The sequence below is a fragment of the Salvelinus alpinus genome, chromosome 1 (assembly GCF_045679555.1).
Source record: "Salvelinus alpinus chromosome 1, SLU_Salpinus.1, whole genome shotgun sequence".
Classification (NCBI taxonomy): Eukaryota; Metazoa; Chordata; class Actinopteri; order Salmoniformes; family Salmonidae; genus Salvelinus; species Salvelinus alpinus.
In genome coordinates this window covers 40,500,255-40,518,861 of record NC_092086.1, presented here as the reverse complement: position 1 = coordinate 40,518,861, position 18,607 = coordinate 40,500,255, and the positions used below count along the sequence as shown (strand labels likewise).

Below are 18,607 nucleotides of genomic sequence, written 5' to 3'. Positions count from 1 at the left end.
TGTGGTCGATTGTCAGCTTAATCCATTGTTTGTCATATTGATGTAGTCAATGTTAATAGAGTAATGAAATCAAGTCAAAGGCTGTCACCTGTGATGTAGGAGGTCATTGATTATAATATGAAGCAGCTCATAATGAAGCCGTTCACAATTACCTTAATGAATATGTCAGCTTTGATTAACGGTACACCGTTGCAGTACTATTATAGCTGTGGTGTTGGAGGTCTGAAGCCGATGGTGTGTGACGGTGTATGATTTCCTTTCTGCAGGTGGAGCCATATCTGCCCTATGAGTACACCTGTGAGGGGATGCTGGAGAGAGTGCATGCTTACATCCAGAACCAGGTGGGTTTGTGTTGCATACACCGGCCTCCATTACCCCGGAGATGGTGCAGCCAACCTCATCCACATTTATTTATGCACAGGCAAGATGAAGTCACACGGTACTGTATACATATAAAATAGCTAACTTACACACACACACACACACACACACACACACACACACACACACACACACACACACACACACACACACACACACACACGGCCCTGTTTAACTAACCTTGTGGGGACACACAATTCAATTAATTCAAAATCTTCTTTTCCCTAACCCTAAAACTAACCCTAGCTCCAAACCCTGAACCTAATTTTAAACCTAACACTAATTCTCACCTTGACCCCAAACCACCTAGAAATAGCATTTGACCTTGTGGGGACTAACAAAATGTCCCCAGTTGGTCAGATGTTTGTTCATTTACTATTATTGTGGGGACTTCTGCTTCCACGCACACAACCACACACACACTAAAAGCCTTTTAATATTTCTTTGCACAATTACACACATTGTCATGCTCCAGTACGTTCATCATGCTGAGATGATTTGTGCGGTGCACAGAGGGGCCTGTCTGCCAGTCTGGTTAAGGCCGTGGCAGTGGGAGAAAAGGGGAAATAGGGTGGCCTATGCCCAGCTCTGATCCACTCCCCCATCTGTCCATCACACAGAGTAGTGTGCTCAGTGCGCTGTGACTGACTGAGACTGCCCGCCTGGCATGTACGAGCCCAGACTCCCAATCAGCGACAACCCTTCTATCCTCCTCCGTGGGCAGCACTGACCCCCATGATCCTCACGGATTCTTTATTTAGAATTTTTATACTGCTTTCTCATGACACACACACACACACACACACAGACTCCGGATGAGGTGTGTGACAGCTCGCCCTGTTTTCCTGTTGAGCAGTAGCCCAGGGCTGGGGGGCCGTGGTGTGGTGGAGTGGAGGAGGCCTGGTTATTGCAGCAGGGCGCTGGGAGCCTGTTTAATAAACCGGGCTGGGGGTCAGAGGAAGATGTCGCAGAAATATTATTACCTGTTCCTTATGAATAGGCCCAACTGGGGGAGGTGCTCTCCCAGGGTTGATTCCTGCCTGAAACTCATTTGATTATTGGTGGCATAACTGTATTATAGACATGACGATAGTTCAGTGTTAAATTCAAATCTCCCTACCATCATATCTAAGCCAATATGACACCAATATCAATGAAAATTCGCAAATCAACTTGATTGGAGTTACTCAACACACTCCCCGCCTCTTGTCATGAGCCGTACCTGAGAACTACATAGCAGAGTATTTCTTGCGCCTACCTAGCTAAAATTCTAGACGTCAGATTAAAACGGGACTATAGCATCCATAAAGCGACCATCGGGATTTAAAAAATGCCAGATTGACTACATTTTGTAGGTGTAACAGTTTTTTGACAATTTATAATTTATCGCTCTCACGTGCTCATTTCTGTCCGTTAAGTGCCAAAGATGCTACCTTTTTGTAGCATTTCTGAAAGAATATGTAAGCGGTGCAAATGCATGCTTGCTAGCATCAGAGAAACTCATCAGTTTAATATCTATAATACATTCCAGTACACTCTTACACAGTGCCAAACTAACAACTCTGCCAAGTGTTGGATATTTTTCGCGCACACCTGTGTGAAGCTAGCCACAATAATGGAATTTGCGGTTCACCTTCAAAATAAATGCCCCCATTGAAAGTGATTCAAACTGATACAAATAGTTGAGATGTTGAACAGCCCTTAGATGTGGTATATTGGCCATGTACCACACCCCCCTGGGCCTTACTGCTTAATTATGTTGTATAATAATGTTGCATAATCACCTTCCAGTGTAAAAACCTTGGAATTTAAAAACAAGGTTTTAATTGAGAATAGGCATTGGTCTGAAGCTGAAAAAATAAAGGAAATTCCCATGAGCACCACATTGCCTATTTCACCCATGCTCTACCTAGGGTTTCCAGCACACAGCTTCAACCTACTACAGTAGCTATGTTGTTCTTCAAACTATGTGTAGGCAGGTTGCTTAGGATTCATACTCTTCAGAGGGATAATGGACTTTACAGTGTCCTGCTATCAAAATTATGTATACTGGTACAGTGAGGGAAAAAAGTATTTGATCCCCTGCTGATTTTGTACGTTTGCCCACTGACAAAGAAATTATCCGTCTATAATTTTAATGGTAGGTTTATTTGAACAGTGAGAGACAGAATAACAACAAAAAAATCCAGAAAAACACATGTCAAAAAAGTTATAAATTGATTTGCATTTTAATGAGGGAAATAAGTATTTGACCCCTCTGCAAAACATGACTTAGTACTTGGTGGCAAAACCCTTGTTGGCAATCACAGAGGTCAGACGTTTCTTGTAGTTGGCCACCAGGTTTGCACACATCTCAGGAGGGATTTTGTCCCACTCCTCTTTGCAGATCTTCTCCAAGTCATTAAGGTTTCGAGGCTGACGTTTGGCAACTCGAACCTTCAGCTCCCTCCACAGATTTTCTATGGGATTAAGGTCTGGAGACTGGCTAGGCCACTCCAGGACCTTAATGTGCTTCTTCTTGAGCCACTCCTTTGTTGCCTTGGCCGTGTGTTTTGGGTCATTGTCATGCTGGAATACCCATCCACGACCCATTTTCAATGCCCTGGCTGAGGGAAGGAGGTTCTCACCCAAGATTTGACGGTACATGGCCCCGTCCATCGTCCCTTTGATGCGGTGAAGTTGTCCTGTCCCCTTAGCAGAAAAACACCCCCAAAGCATAATGTTTCCACCTCCATGTTTGACAGTGGGGATGGTATTATTGGGGTCATAGGCAGCATTCCTCCTCCTCCAAACACGGCGAGTTGAGTTGATGCCAAAGAGCTCCATTTTGGTCTCATCTGACCACAACATTTTCACCCAGTTGTCCTCTGAATCATTCAGATGTTCATTGGCAAACTTCAGACGGGCATGTATATGTGCTTTCTTGAGCAGGGGGACCTTGCGGGCGCTGCAGGATTTCAGTCCTTCACGGCGTAGTGTGTTACCAATTGTTTTCTTGGTGACTATGGTCCCAGCTGCCTTGAGATCATTGACAAGATCCTCCCGTGTAGTTCTGGGCTGATTCCTCACCGTTCTCATGATCATTGCAACTCCACGAGGTGAGATCTTGCATGGAGCCCCAGGCCGAGGGAGATTGACAGTTCTTTTGTGTTTCTTCCATTTGCGAATAATCGCACCAACTGTTGTCACCTTCTCACCAAGCTGCTTTGCGATGGTCTTGTAGCCCAATCCAGCCTTATGTAGGTCTACAATCTTGTCCCTGACATCCGTGGAGAGCTCTTTGGTCTTGGCCATGGTGGAGAGTTTGGAATCTGATTGATTGATTGCTTCTGTGGACAGGTGTCTTTTATACAGGTAACAAGCTGAGATTAGGAGCACTCCCTTTAAGAGTGTGCTCCTAATCTCAGCTCGTTACCTGTATAAAAGACACCTGGGTGCCAGAAATCTTTCTGAATGAGAGGGGGTCAAATACTTATTTCCCTCATTAAAATGCAAATCAATGTATAACTTTTTTGACATGGGTTGTTCTGGATTCTTTTGTTGTTATTCTGTCTCTCACTGTTCAAATAAACCTACCATTAAAATTATAGACGGATCATTTCTTTGTCAGTGGGCAAACGTACAAAATCAGCAGGGGATCAAATACTTTTTTCCCTCACTTGTATGTGTGTATATACAGTACCAGTCAAAAGTTCTGACACACCTACTCATTCATGGGTTTTTCTTAGTTTTTACAATGTAGAAAATAATGAAATAACATATATGGAATCATGTAGTATATCAAAAAGTGTTAATCAAAATATATTTTAGATTCTTGATGACAGTTTTGCATACTCTTGGCATTCTCTCAACCAGCTTCACCTGGAATGCTTTTCCAACAGTCTTGAAGGAGTTCTCACATATGCTGAGCACTTGTTGGCTACTTTTCTTTCACTTTGTGGTCCAACTCATCCCAAACCATCTCAATTGGGTTGAGGTTGGGTGATTGTGGAGGCCAGGTCATCTGACGCAGCACTCCATCACTCACCTTAGTCAAATAGCCCTTACACAGCCTGGAGGTGTCTTGGGTGATTGTCCTGTTGAAAAACAAGCGATAGTCCCCCTCAACACAAACCAGATGGGATGGCATATTGCTACAGAATGCTATGGTAGCCATGCAAGTTAAGTGTGCCTTGAATTCAAAATATATCACAGACAGTGTCACCAACAAAGCACCATCACACCTCCTCCTCCATGCTTCACGGTGGGAACCACACATGCAGAGATCATCCGTTCACAAAGACATGGCGGCTGGAAACAAAAATCGCAAATTTGGACTCATCAGACCAAAGGCCAGATTTGCACCAGTCGAATGTCCATTGCTCGTGTTTCTTGGCCAAAGCAAGCCGCTTTTTCTTATTGGTGTCCTTTAGTAGTGGTTTCTTTGCAGCAATTCGACAATGGCCTGATTCACGCAGTCTCCTCTGAACAGTTGTTGAGATGTGTCTGTTACTTGAACTCTGAAGCATTTATTTGGGCTGCAATCTGAGGTGCAGTTAACTCTAATGAACTTATCCTCTGCAGCAGAGGTAACTCTGGGTCTTCCTTTCCTGTGGCGGTCCTCATGAGAGCCAGTTTTATCATAGCGCTTGATGGTTTTTGCGACTACACTTGAAGAAACTTTCAAAGTTATTAATTTTACTTATTGACTGACCTTCATGTCTTAAAGTAATGACGGACTGTCGTTTCGCTTTGCTTATTTGAGCTGTTAAAATGGATTTGGTCTTTTACCAAATAAGGCTATCTTCTGTATACCACCCCTACCTTGTCACAACACAACTGATTTACTCAAACGCATTAAGAAGGAAAGAAATTCCACAAATTAACAACGCACACCTGTTAATTGAAATGTATTCCAGGTGTCTATCTCATGAGCTGGTTGAGAGAATGCCAATAGTTTTCAAAGCTGTCAAGGCAAAGGGTGGCTACTTTGAAGAATCTCAAATATAAAATATATTTTGATTTGTTTACTGCATGATTCCATATGTGTTATTTCCTGGTTTTGATGTCTTCACTATTATTTTACTTGTGTAGAAAATAGTAAAAATAAAGAAACCCTTGAATGAGTAGGTGTGTCTAAACTTTTGACTGGTACTGTATATTCATATTATTCCAGGAGGCTGGAAGACGATGTGTATGTCATAAGAGCTATGGTGATGCTGCTTTTATTATTCTGTCTAAATCAGAACCCATCAGAAAGTATAGCTAATAAATGAATGTATAGTTCACAGCTGAATTAATAAAAATATATATATATATATTGTCACACACAGGATAGGTGCAGTGAAATGTGTTGTTTTACAGGGTCAGTCATATTAGTGCAACCCACCTGGAGCAAATTAGGGTTAAGCCTTGCTCAACGGCACCGACAGATTTTTCAACTTGTCGGCTTGGGTATTTTGGTTACGACCTTTTGGTTACTGGCTCAACACTCTAACCACTAGGCTACCTGCTGCTTCAAAGCTGAATGTAGGCTACAGTAGAATTGATTGATGAATGTAATGCTGAATAGCCAGATTGTGTTGTTATTCTGTTGTATTGTACTCGGCAGGAATTCTGTGCACCCGAAGCTCCATTTCCCTCAGCGAATTCCTCCAGCAGTTGGCCAGGCAGCCCCCCCAGCCCCTTTGTCCTGCTGCCCAACTCCAGTGCCCTGGCCTGGGCCTCCAACATCACTCCCCCCTCCTGGCCCCCGCTTAGCGCCCTGAGGCTGCTGGCCTCCTTGGAGGGCCAGTCATGTATAGATGCGTGCCAGAGCGCAGGCCTGATCTGTGAGCCCGCCTTCTACCGCTTCATCAATATCAAAGAGGCCTTCAGCGGGTGAGCTGCTGCTGCTGCCTCCCTTCACCACCATGTGATCACACCACCATCTGTTACACAACATTCATCTTGTAATTTAACGTTCAGCAGATTCTGTTATACAGCATGATCACTGAGGAAACAAACAATGAATATGAGCATCTTAAATTCTTCTGAATATCCTCCCTCATTCTAATGCACTACCCAATGTGCTTTGGTGTAATGATATTGATAGCCATTTATGAAGCCTTTTTAAAACATTGATTATAATGTAAATCACATGACTTAATATGAATAATGATATATGAAGAAATTTTTCTCTGGTGTCTCCGCCCAGGCTGGAGGTGCAGTGTGAGGGGGTGGAGGCTGAGATCAACCACATCTTCCCAGCCTTCTCAGTGGAGAGTAGTGAGTGTGGCCTCCAGAAAGACCCTCTGCTGTTCAGCTGTGCTGGGGCCAACACCAAGTACCACCGCCTCTGTCCCTGCAGGGACTACCGTAAGGGCCAGGTGGCGCTGTGCAGGGACTGCTTATGACTGTGACCAACACCTGGGGGAAGATGACTTGCCACCACTCCCTCAGCCTTGGCCATCCCAGAGGCCCTTTCTATAGGTGGGAGGGACACTGAGGAGGATGGCCCTGCTGGAGGTCACTGTGGGTGACACAGAGGAACCAGTAGGGTCGGTCGCCATGGGCTAGAGGAGCAGCTGTACAAAAGATCACTGCTTGTATCATTATAGCACAGGGGGGACGGCTTCATGGAACTGGACAGCTGGATAATGTTAAAGTGAGAGAAATTTGACTCCCTACCTGCTGCTCTGACCGGAGGCTCAGTGCATTGGCAATTCTGAAATTACTAAATACCCGGTCGCCAAACCCACAAAATGGCTGCCAAACAAGACGTGTGGCTGACATAATTCATCTCAGGGAAATGCATGATTGTACTGTACCCTGCTAAAGTGATGACGCTGCTATAAGGTGAAAGTTTTACAATAGTCTTTATGGACTACATTGGGTCCAACAACAGGAATGTTAGGGGGATGGAGTTATGAGGAACACAGAAATGAGGGGATTCAAAATGATATCCCTGATAATTGTATTGCAATGCTATAGTTGCTAATATCTGCATTGCTTCAAGTGACATGCAGATACTGTATGGAATGTAATGTTCTGTGAAATACTTTGATCATAATGCAGTTGGGATATTTGTACAGTAGATGCACTAATAGATGTAATATTTTCCATGTCTCATACATTAGTATATTTGTTATATTATTATATAACATACAAGTGTTGATTAATAAAAAATACAATTGACACATTCTGGTATAACTCTAAAACAAGTTTAAGAGCCAGGTTATGTCTTGAGACATGAATGAGTCTGTAGATTTAGAAAAGCAATTGAGTGTAAAGCGGTCTTTTTTGGTCAATTTCACAAAGTCAAATGGAAGAGAATGTTCTAATGACTTCTTTCAGAGTTGGTGATTTCTCTGCAGGCACTGTTGGCTTGGACTCATTTAGTTGATGGAGTGGTGCCTAAATACCCACAGACAATTCGTGAGAAGGTTGCCAGAGTGGGTGGAAGGCTGCATTTAGATGGTGCAGATCTCAGAGTGAGTTCTGTTGGGACGGAGAGGAGTGTTGGCTTATCCATGGCTCTAGATGCAATAGATCCCACTTCTCACTCATCTCACCACAACCAGCAGCTCTACACTTCTTTGCTATATTTGTCTGTCCGACTTCAGGATTTTCAGTCTTGTAGACACCAATGATTTACTGAAGTAACCGTCAAACACAAACTCATACTCCACAGTTGCCATACCCCAATACCATGATGAGACCCAGTAAAGTGAGTTTGCAGGGGAGCCGGTCCATGCCCCAGTCTGTCTGAGGGAGATTGAGCTGGAGGTAGATGTTGAGAAAGCCCATATACTGTAGACAATCAATTATCCCTTTGCAATCAACAGGGTTGATAGCCCTCATCAGCATTTCCCATTCCCTGACCTGGGTGTAAAATGAACGTCATCATTCACTTGTTGAGGCTGCCAATAATGTACTCGTATTCATTTACATCGATTTTGATATAGAGGCACCAATATGGATTTAGTGAAGGAAACTGACGGAGACATTTCTACAACATCTGATGTGAATTTTACGATTCTTCCACAAGTAGATCACTTGTTCATAAAACACATGGAAGACACTCTGAAACACATGACTGATTCTATCATTTCAGAGAATGACATTAACCAACACATCAGACAATCTGCGCTGATGACTAAACAAAGTTTTAGTTCCAAACTCCTGTTGGTCCTCCCACGGTCTTCTCCCTCCTGTGGTTGTCCTGATTAAGATGCCATTACCAGGTTGTGTATCACTCCTCTCTGGAGGTAACAGAGAGCCTCGCAAACTCTGCAGGGGGAAAATAGAGATGGTAGAAATTAGAAAGATGAACCTACCTTCATGCCTGAAGAGAGAGAGGGAGGATGTCTACAGGCAAACCTGCAAGCTCCAACTTCAAACAGGTGTCTACCATACAGGGTTCCTATGGGAACCAGGCCATTCATAGTCCTGAGAGCTATATCAAACTTTTATCTCCAACGGTCTGTGCCAACGTCATGTCTGCACAAGTTTTTTGTGGCAGTCCGTCCAGATATTAAAAAGGAAAATGGCTCATTCTGTCCAATAGTGTAAATTGTTTTAATGGAATGGTGAGATATGTGCATTTCAATCTGCAATGAGAAACTTTTTCCAATTAGGTCTTTCTTTTAATGTTTTGTCCAGTAGATATATCTACTACTGACTTGAATCACAACTACAGTACACTGCTTTGTTGAGTATTGGTGCGGTGTATTGTACGTTATGTTTTTGTTACATGATTTAGTTGAGGTGATATGGGATTTAATGACATTTTATAGTGCCAGAATTAATCCGCCAACTTTTTGTACCACACTAGCCTGACATGCACAAAATGGCTGAGGTGACGTGAAAGACATTCTCATCATACCTGCTCCAGAAATGCTGAACACTCTTAGCCAAGATAAGAGAAGTTTTAATGAGATATGTAGAGAGAAGATGATTGGAATTTGCCAGCTTAATGAAGGTGCTTATACTCCATTGTCACCTGAGTTTAATGGAGAGACACATTTAAGCCCATTCTAATCATAATTTTCCTGTCTGTGAACTCAAGCTTGATAAAGCACAGGCACAGGAGTGAGAACTGAAGGATGGCAAGGAGGAGGAGAGAGATGGGAACGGGGTGAGGGAGCTGATGAGCTTTTCCTGTTCCAACTAACTTTGAACCTAAATTCAATGACATGGTGATAGTTTTTGTAGAGTTCACGTTGAATTCATGTTAGTTGACAATTTAACCAAATGTAAGTCAAAACTAGACTGACTGACGTCTGCGCCCTGTCGGGAGGCTCTCCCTTCGCCCAACCGTCCTTTTGATTGAGATGTTAATCTGAGGTCCTGACTCTGTAGTCACTAAAGATCCCATGGCATTTACTGAAAGAAAACCCCCCATCCCCTCACACTACCTTTGCCAATGACATAACTCTATTACAGACCATAGATGTTTCTCTAATGCTGCAGGTAATTCCCCAGCTAATTCCCCAGTAATTCCAATGCTGCCAGTTTACATTCCCCAGCTGGTGTAACTCCACCATGCGTTAAGCAGCGGTCTAACTGTGACTTTGTGAGGTGAAAGTGGGCTGAAGAAGCAGAGAGGTCTATAATGTATTATTATCTCATAAGCTACAGTGCATCTCTGCTGGTCAGGAGATGAGAGGATTAGACTGTAGAAAGCCAACAGCACAGGTTGGAGCATCTTGACTCTCAAGAGGCTGTCTTTGCATTTATATGTGTGTTGTTTTCTGGAGAGTGTTCAACTGTCATGGTCAAGAATCGAATGTAGAAAGGGTCATTTAAATGCCATGCAGTAGTTCTGGCTCACCTAACTCCCTCCTTCAGCTTACTGTACAGCTCTTATCAAATCAAATTGTATTTGCGTCACGTCTGGAGGAAACCTGGATTTGAAATCAAATCAAATTGTATTTGTCACATGCGCTACCTGTTCTACCTGTTGTATTCAGCGCATGTGACAAATACAATTTGATTTGATTTCAAATCCAGGTTTCCTCCAGACGTGACGCTTGGCATTTAGGCCAAATAGTTCAATCTTGGTTTCATAAGACCAAAGAATGTGGTTTCTCATCGTCTGAGAGTCGTTAGGTGCCTTCCATCTGGCCACTCTACCAGAAAGGCTTAATTGGTGGAGTGCTGCAGAAATGGTTGTCCTTCTGGAAGATTCTCCCATCTCCACAGAGGAACTCTGGAGCTCTGTCAGAGGGACCACCAGGTTCTTGGTCACCTCCCTGACCAAGGCCCTTCTCCCCGATTGCTCAGTTTGGCCGGGTGGCCAGCTCTAGGAAGAGTGTTGGTGGTTTCAAACTTCTTCAATTTAAGAATGATGGAGGCCACTGTGTTCTTGGGGACCTTCAATGCTGCAGAAATGTTTTTGTTACCTTCCCCAGATCTGTGCCTCGACACAATCCTGTTTCGGAGCTCTATGGACGACTCCTTCGACTTCATGGCTTGGTTTTTGCTCTGACATGCACTTTCAACAGTGAGACCTTATATAGACCGATGTGTGCCTTTCCAAATCATGTCCAATCAACTTAATTTACCACAGGTGGATTCAAGTTGTAGAAACATCTCAAGGATGACCAATGGAAACGGGATGCACCTGAGTTCAATTTCAAATCTCATTACAAATAAGTAAAGTCTAAAAAACAGTTTTTGCTTTGTCTTATGGGGTATTGTGTGTAGATTGATGAGGATATTTTTTTTAGAATAAGGCTGTAACGTAACTAAATGTGGAAAAAGTCAAGGAGTCTGAATAATTTCCAAATGCATTGTACAAGGAGTACCAATAACATCTAAATGTGCAGGCATACGTGGTAGTTAAGGTAGATTTGGACATGTAGGTAGGGGTAAAGTAACTAGGCATCAGGATAGATAATAAGAGTAAAAAGTAGCAGCAGCATATATGATGTGTGATCGTGTGTGTGGAGTCAGTATGTGTGTGTTATGTGTGTGGCGTCAATATGTGTCAGTGTAAGTGTGTGAGTGTGCACAGAGTCCGTGCAGATAGTCCGGATAGCCATTGATTGGCTGTTCAGCAGTCTTATTGCTTGGAGACAGAAGCCGTCTCAGAAAATGCTATGGTACCGCTTGCATGCCAGATGTAGCAGAGAGAACAGTCCATGGCTTGGGTGGCTGAAGTCTTTTGCAATTTTCTGGACCTTCCTCAGACACTGCCTGGTATACAGGTCCTGGATGGCAGGGAGCTCGGGCCCCAGTGATGAACTGGGCCGTTCGCTCCACTCTCTATAGAACCTTGCGGTGGTGCAGCTGTAAATCCTCTTGGGAATCTGGTGGCCAATGACAAATCTTTTCAGCCTCTGGAGGGAGAAACGGTGCTGTTGTGCCCTCTTCACGACTGTGTGGGTGTGTACGGACCATGTTAACTAAGATATGTGTACACCAAGGAACATCCACTACAGCCCCGTCGATGTGGATGGGGGCGTGGATGCTCTGAGCACATGCCCTGGTATTGCGTCTGGTCCCTGGCCTTGCAAATGTTAACCCTTCTAAAAGTCTTACCCCCCTTGAGCCATAGAGAGTTAGATGGCATAGTCGCTCGGAACAGTGGGAACCCTCATGCATGGCTCGTGTTGTTTACCTCAAAGCGAGCATAGAAGGCATTTAGCTCGTCTGGGAGGGAGGCATCATTGGGCAACTCACGGTTGGGTCTTCATTTGTAATCTGTAATAGTCTGCAAGCCTTGCCACATCTGACGAGCGTCGGAGCTGTTGTAGTAGGATTCCATTTTGTTCCAGTATTGTCCTTTTGCTGTGTTTTTCATGGTTCAAGTTTTAATGTCACATGCACAAGTACAGTCAAATGCCTTTCTTGCAAGCTCTAACCCCAACAATGCAGTAATCAATAACAATGTAATACTAACAATAACAAGGTAGAACAAAAACACAAGATATAAAAATAAGAAATAAGAAAAACACAAAGTAAGCATACCATATACAGGGTCAGTTCCAGTACCATATTTACAATGTGCAGGGATACTGGAGTGATAGAGGGACCGAGAGACTGAAAAACAGCTTTTTTCTCAAGGCCATCAGACTGTTAAACAGCCATCACTAACATTGATTGGCTGCTGCAAACATACTGACTCAACTCTAGCCACTTTAATAATGGAAAAATTGATGTAATAAATGTATCACTAGCCACTTTAAACAATGCCACTTTATATAATGTTTACATACCCTACATTACTCATCTCATATGTATATACTGTACTCTATACCATCTACTGCATCTTGCCTATGCCGTTCGGCCATCAGTCATTCATATATTTTTATGTACATATTCTTATTCATTCCTTTACACTTGTGTGTATAAGGTAGTTGTTGTGAAATTGTTAGGTTACTTGTTAGATATTACTGCATGGTCGTAACGAGAAGCGCAAGCATTTCGCTACACTCGCATTAACATCTGCTAACCATGTGTATGTGACAAATAAAATTTGATTTGATTTGATTTTGACATTCAAATCAAATCAAGTTTATTTTATATAGCCCTTCGTACATCAGCTAATATCTCGAAGTGCTGTACAGAAACCCAGCCTAAAACCCCAAACAGCAAGCAATGCAGGTGTAGAAGCACGGTGGCTAGGAAAAACTCCCTAGAAAGGCCAAAACCTAGGAAGAAACCTAGAGAGGAACCAGGCTATGAGGGGTGGCCATTCCTCTTCTGGCTAAATACCTAGGTGTCTGGTTAGACTGTAAACTCTCCTTCCAGACCCACATCAAACATCTCCAATCCAAAGTCAAATCTAGAATTGGCTTCCTATTCCGCAACAAAGCATCCTTTACTCATGCTGCCAAACATACCCTTGTAAAACTGACCATCCTACCAATCGTCGACTTCGGTGATGTCATTTACAAAATAGCCTCCAAAACCCTACTCAATAAATTGGATGCAGTCTATCACAGTGCCATCCGTTTTGTCACCAAAGCCCCATATACTACCCACCACTGCGACCTGTACACTCTCGTTGGCTGGCCCTCGCTTCATACTCGTCGCCAAACCCACTGGTTCCAGGTCATCTACAAGACCCTGCTAGGTAAAGTCCCCCCTTATCTCAGCTCGCTGGTCACCATAGCAGCACCTACCTGTAGCACGCGCTCCAGCAGGTATATCTCTCTAGTCACCCCCAAAACCAATTCTTCCTTTGGACGCCTCTCCTTCCAGTTCTCTGCTGCCAATGACTGGAACGAACTACAAAAATCTCTGAAACTGGAAACACCTATCTCCCTCACTAGCTTTAAGCACCAGCTGTCAGAGCAGCTCATAGATTACTGCACCTGTACATAACCCATCTACAATTTAGCCCAAACAACTACCTCTTTACCTACTGTATTTATTTATTAATTTATTTTGCTCCTTTGCACCCCATTATTTCTGTCTCTACTTTGCACTTTCTTCCACTGCAAACCAACCATTCCAGTGTTTTTTAGTTTTTATTTTACTTGCTGTGTTGTACTCACTTCGCCTCCATGGCCTTTTTATATTTTTATTTATTTATACATATATTTGTTTGCCTTCACCTCCCTTATCTCACCTCACTTGCTCACATTGTATATAGACTTATTTTCTTTTCCACTGTATTATTGACTATATGTTTGTTTTACTCCATGTGTAACTATGTGTTGTTGTATGTGTCGAACTGCTTTGCTTTATCTTGGCCAGGTCGCAATTGTAAATGAGAACGTGTTCTCAATTTGCCTACCTGGTTAAATAAAGGTTAAATAAAAAATAAAAAAAATAAAAAATTCCTCTTCTGGCTGTGCCGGGTGGAGATTATAACAGAACATGGCCAAGATGTTCAAAATGTTCATAAGTGACAAGCATGGTCAAATAATAATCAGGAATAAATGTCAGTTGGCTTTTCATAGCCGATCATTAAGAGTTGAAAACAGCAGGTCTGGGACAGGTAGGGGTTCCATAACCGCAGGCAGAACAGTTGAAACTGGAATAGCAGCAAGGCCAGGTGGACTGGGGACAGCAAGGAGTCATCATGCCCGGTAGTCCTGACGTATGGTCCTAGGGCTCAGGTCCTCCGAGAGAGAGAAAGAAAGAGAGAAGGAGAGAATTAGAGAGAGCATACTTAAATTCACACAGGACACTGGATAAGACAGGAGAAGTACTCCAGATATAACCAACTGACCCTAGCCCCCCGACACATAAACTACTGCAGCATAAATACTGGAGGCTGAGACAGGAGGGGTCAGGAGACACTGTGGCCCCATCCGATGATACCCCCGGACAGGGCCAAACAGGAAGGATATAACCCCACCCACTTTGCCAAAGCACAGCCCCCACACCACTAGAGGGATATCTTCAACCACCAACTTACAATCCTGAGACAAGGCCGAGTATAGCCCACAAAGATCTCCACCACAGCACAAACCAAGGGGGGGCGCCAACCCAGACAGGAAGATCACGTCATTAACTCAACCCACTCAAGGCAGAGAATCCCAGTGGAGAGAGGGGAACCGGCCAGGCAGAGACAGCAAGGGCGGTTCGTTGCTCCAGAGCCTTTCCGTTCACCTTCACACTCCTGGGCCAGACTACACTCAATCATATGACCTACTGAAGAGATAAGTCTTCAGTAAAGACTTAAAGGTTGAGACCGAGTCTGCGTCTCTCACATGGGTAGGCAGACCGTTCCATAAAAATGGAGATCTATAGGAGAAAGCCCTGCCTCCAGCTGTTTGCTTAGAAATTCTAGGGACAATTAGGAGGCCTGCGTCTTGTGACCGTAGCGTACGTGTAGGTATGTACGGCAGGACCAACTCGGAAAGATAGGTAGGAGCAAGCCCATGTAACGCTTTATAGGTTAACAGTAAAACCTTGAAATCAGCCCTTGCCTTAACAGGAAGCCAGTGTAGGGAAGCTAGCACTGGAGTAATATGATCAAATTTCTTGGTTCTAGTCAGGATTCTAGCAGCCGTATTTAGCACTAACTGAAGTTTATTTAGTGCTTTATCCGGGTAGCCGGAAAGTAGAGCATTGCAGTAGTCTAACCTAGAAGTAACAAATGCATGGATTAATTTTTCTGCATCATTTTTGGACAGAACATTTCAGATTTTTGCAATGTTACGTAGATCTGTCCTTGAAACAGTCTTGATATGTTCGTCAAAAGAGAGATCAGAGTCAAGAGTAACGCCGAGGTCCTTCACAGTTTTATTTGAGACGACTTTACAACCATCAAGATTAATTATCAGATTTAACAGAAGATCTCTTTGTTTCTTGGGACCTAGAACAAGCATCTCTGTTTTGTCCGAGTTTAAAAGTAGAAAGTTTTCAGCCATCCACTTCCTTATGTCTGAAACACAGGCTTCTAGCGAGGGCAATTTTGGGGCTTCACCATGTTTCATTGAAATGTACAGCTGTGTGTCATCCGCATAGCAGTGAAAGTTAACATTATGTTTTCGAATAATATGGAGTTGGTCCCACCTTTGCTGATACAACAGCCTCAACTCTTCTGGGAAGGCTGTCCACTAGATGTAGGAAACGATGCAGCGGGGACTTGCTTCCATTCATCCACAAGAGCATTAGTGAAGTTGGGTACTGATGTTGGGCGATTAGGCCCGTAGTCGGCGTTCCAATTCATCCCAAAGGTGTTCGATGGGATTGAGGTCAGGGCTCTGTGCAGGCCAGTCAAGTTCTTCCACACACCAATCTCGACAAACCATTTCTGTATGGTCCTCGCTTTGTGCCCGGGAGCATTGTGATGCTGAAACAGGAAAGGGCCTTCCCCAAAATGTTGCCACAAAGTTAAAAGTACAGAATCATCTAGAATGTCATTGTATGCTGTAGCGTTAAGATTTCCCTTCAATGGAACTAAGGAGCCTAGCCCGAACCATGAAAAACAGCCCCAGACCATTATTCCTCCTCCACCAAACTTTACAGTTAGCACTATGCATTAGGGCAGGTAGCATTCTCTTGGCATCCGCCATACCCAGATTAGTCCATTAGACTGCCAGATGGTGAAGCCTGATCATCACTACAGAGAATACGTTTCCACTGCTCCAGAGTTCAATGGCGGCGAGCTTTATACCACTCCAGCCGACGCTTGTCATTGCGCATGGTGATCTCAGGCTTGTGTGCGGCTGCTCGGCTATGGAAACCCATTGGAGGTAGTTTCCAACTAACCGTTATTTTGCTGATGTTGAATCCAGAGGCAGTTTGGAACTCGGTAGTGAGTTTTGCAACCGAGGACAAACAATTTTTACTCGCTACTTGCTTCAGCACTTGGCTGTCCCGTTCTGTGAGCTTACAGTTGCCACCTAGCTCCACTAGGTGACTAGGCATCAGGATATATGATAAAACAGAGTAGTTGCAGCGTATATGATGATTGTATGTGAGTGGGCATGTGTAAAGTCAGTGTAAATGTATGTACATATTATGTGTGTGAGAGCAAATGATAGAGTGAGTTTGTATGCGTGTTGGAATGTGCGTGTGCATAAGAAGAAAATATAAAGGTCTTCTCAGAAGCTCAGAAGTTTGATGGCTTGACAGAGGTTGTAGCAGGACTTCTTGGATGCGTCCGTGATCCGTCCTTAAAAAACAATAGTTCTAGTCAGTTTCAAAGTTGTATTGTCACACGCACAGAATACAGCAGGTGTATAACAGCACAGTGAAATGCTTACTTGCAGCTCTTTCCAACAATACAGTAATAATATAGATGAAAACAGAGGAAAACACACAAGAAATAAGAGAAGGAAAAAAAACAGGAGAATGGAAGTTATATACAGGTCAGTGCCAGTACCATTATTACAATGTGCAGGGGTACTGGAGCAATTGAGAGTGTTATGTACATGCGAACAGGGGTAGAAAGTGACTAGTAACAGGATAATACATAATGGTAATAGTAATGAATAATAATCATAACCTTTAGCATACTGTAGCACGGATGTCACCATTAATCCAAGGCTTTCAGTACGAAATATAAAAGAAATGAAAAGAGATACAGAACATAGTGTACTGGCTGCCCTGTAGGTAAGGAACAATATGTAAGCTCAGTATAAAGTAGAGTGGACAGCCACCGGTCAACCAGTTGAATGTGTTTTCTCCATCAGTGAATTAGCCCATACAGTGGCCATGAAACGGCATGGTTCAAAGTGAGGGAGGCCACCTTCCCCACAGAGAGAGGTCACAAGCTAGGATTAATCACCTTTATCTAAACTGCTGGCCAGGCCTCCCACTCTTTTCTCCTCTCTCTGGTTTCTGGGGTGCTTTTCTTTGTGTGACAGTGGGGTTAAAGCTGCTTGCTCATGTCCCCTACCAGCAGCCTTCCCTTTTGATTAATGCAACACACACCACTAATGGCTTCCTCGCCTGCTCTCTCAAATGAATCTGACTCACGTGTCTGTGTGTGTTCTCTCACATACTTTAATTGGCAAAGCGTCTACAATGAAATTGGTTCACTTCCTGCCTTTTCTTAATGGAGGGTGACTGGTCTGGCTCTCTCTGAGTAAAGCGTGCATTGGGGGAGGGAAATTGGCCTGTTTGTCTTAGTGTTACTTAATGAGCTATGGTTTGCTGCTGGTCATTTCCATGTAAAAAGACCCAACACCAACATGTGAAGTTCATATGCCAGCAGCACACCACCCTGCATCCCAATGCTGGCTTGCCTCTGGAGCTAAGCATGGTTGGTCCTGGTCGGTCCCTAATTGCGAGACCAGATGCTGCTGGAAGTGGTGTTGGAGGGCCAGTAGGCGGCACTCTTTCCTATGGTCCCCCCCAAAAATATCCCAATCCCCCAGGGCAGTGATTAGGGATATTGCCCTGTGTAGGGTTCAGTCTTTCAGATGGGACGTTAAACGGGTGTTCTGGCTCTCTGTGATCACTAAAGATCCAATGGCACTTATCGAAGAGTAGGGGTGTTAACCCCGGTGTCCTGGTCCTCATACCATCATGGCCTCCTATTCATCCTCAGCTTACAATTGGCTCACTCACCCCCCCCCCCCCTCCCCTGTAACTATTCCACAGGTCATTGTTGTAAATGAGAATGTGTTCTCAGTCAACTTACCTGGAAAAATAAGGGGAAAATATATATATATACAGTGTGTGTGTGTCAAATGAAAGCTAAGATTCTATATTTTTTGGAAAATAAGGTATATATACATTTTTCAACCATTTTCCATGCAAAACAATTGGAATAAGCAAATCGTTTGATTTCTGGTCAAACAGATGGAAAAATCTACCAGAAAAAGTCTTAAAAAGGTATTAGAAATACATC

General features: G+C 43.6%; 1 protein-coding gene across 1 annotated transcript in view; it reads left to right on the top strand.

Moving 5' to 3' along the window:
* The window catches only part of LOC139575899 (alpha-1,6-mannosylglycoprotein 6-beta-N-acetylglucosaminyltransferase B-like), a 127,383-nt gene extending 119,845 nt beyond the window's left edge, over positions 1–7,538 (top strand). The window contains exons 17-19 of the mRNA XM_071401334.1: positions 267–341; positions 5,972–6,240; positions 6,557–7,538. Of these exons, the coding sequence (XP_071257435.1) occupies positions 267–341; positions 5,972–6,240; positions 6,557–6,755 (543 nt within the window). The 3' untranslated portion in view covers positions 6,756–7,538. The remainder of the gene's footprint in view (positions 1–266; positions 342–5,971; positions 6,241–6,556) is intronic.
* The last annotated feature ends 11,069 nt before the right edge of the window (positions 7,539–18,607 follow it).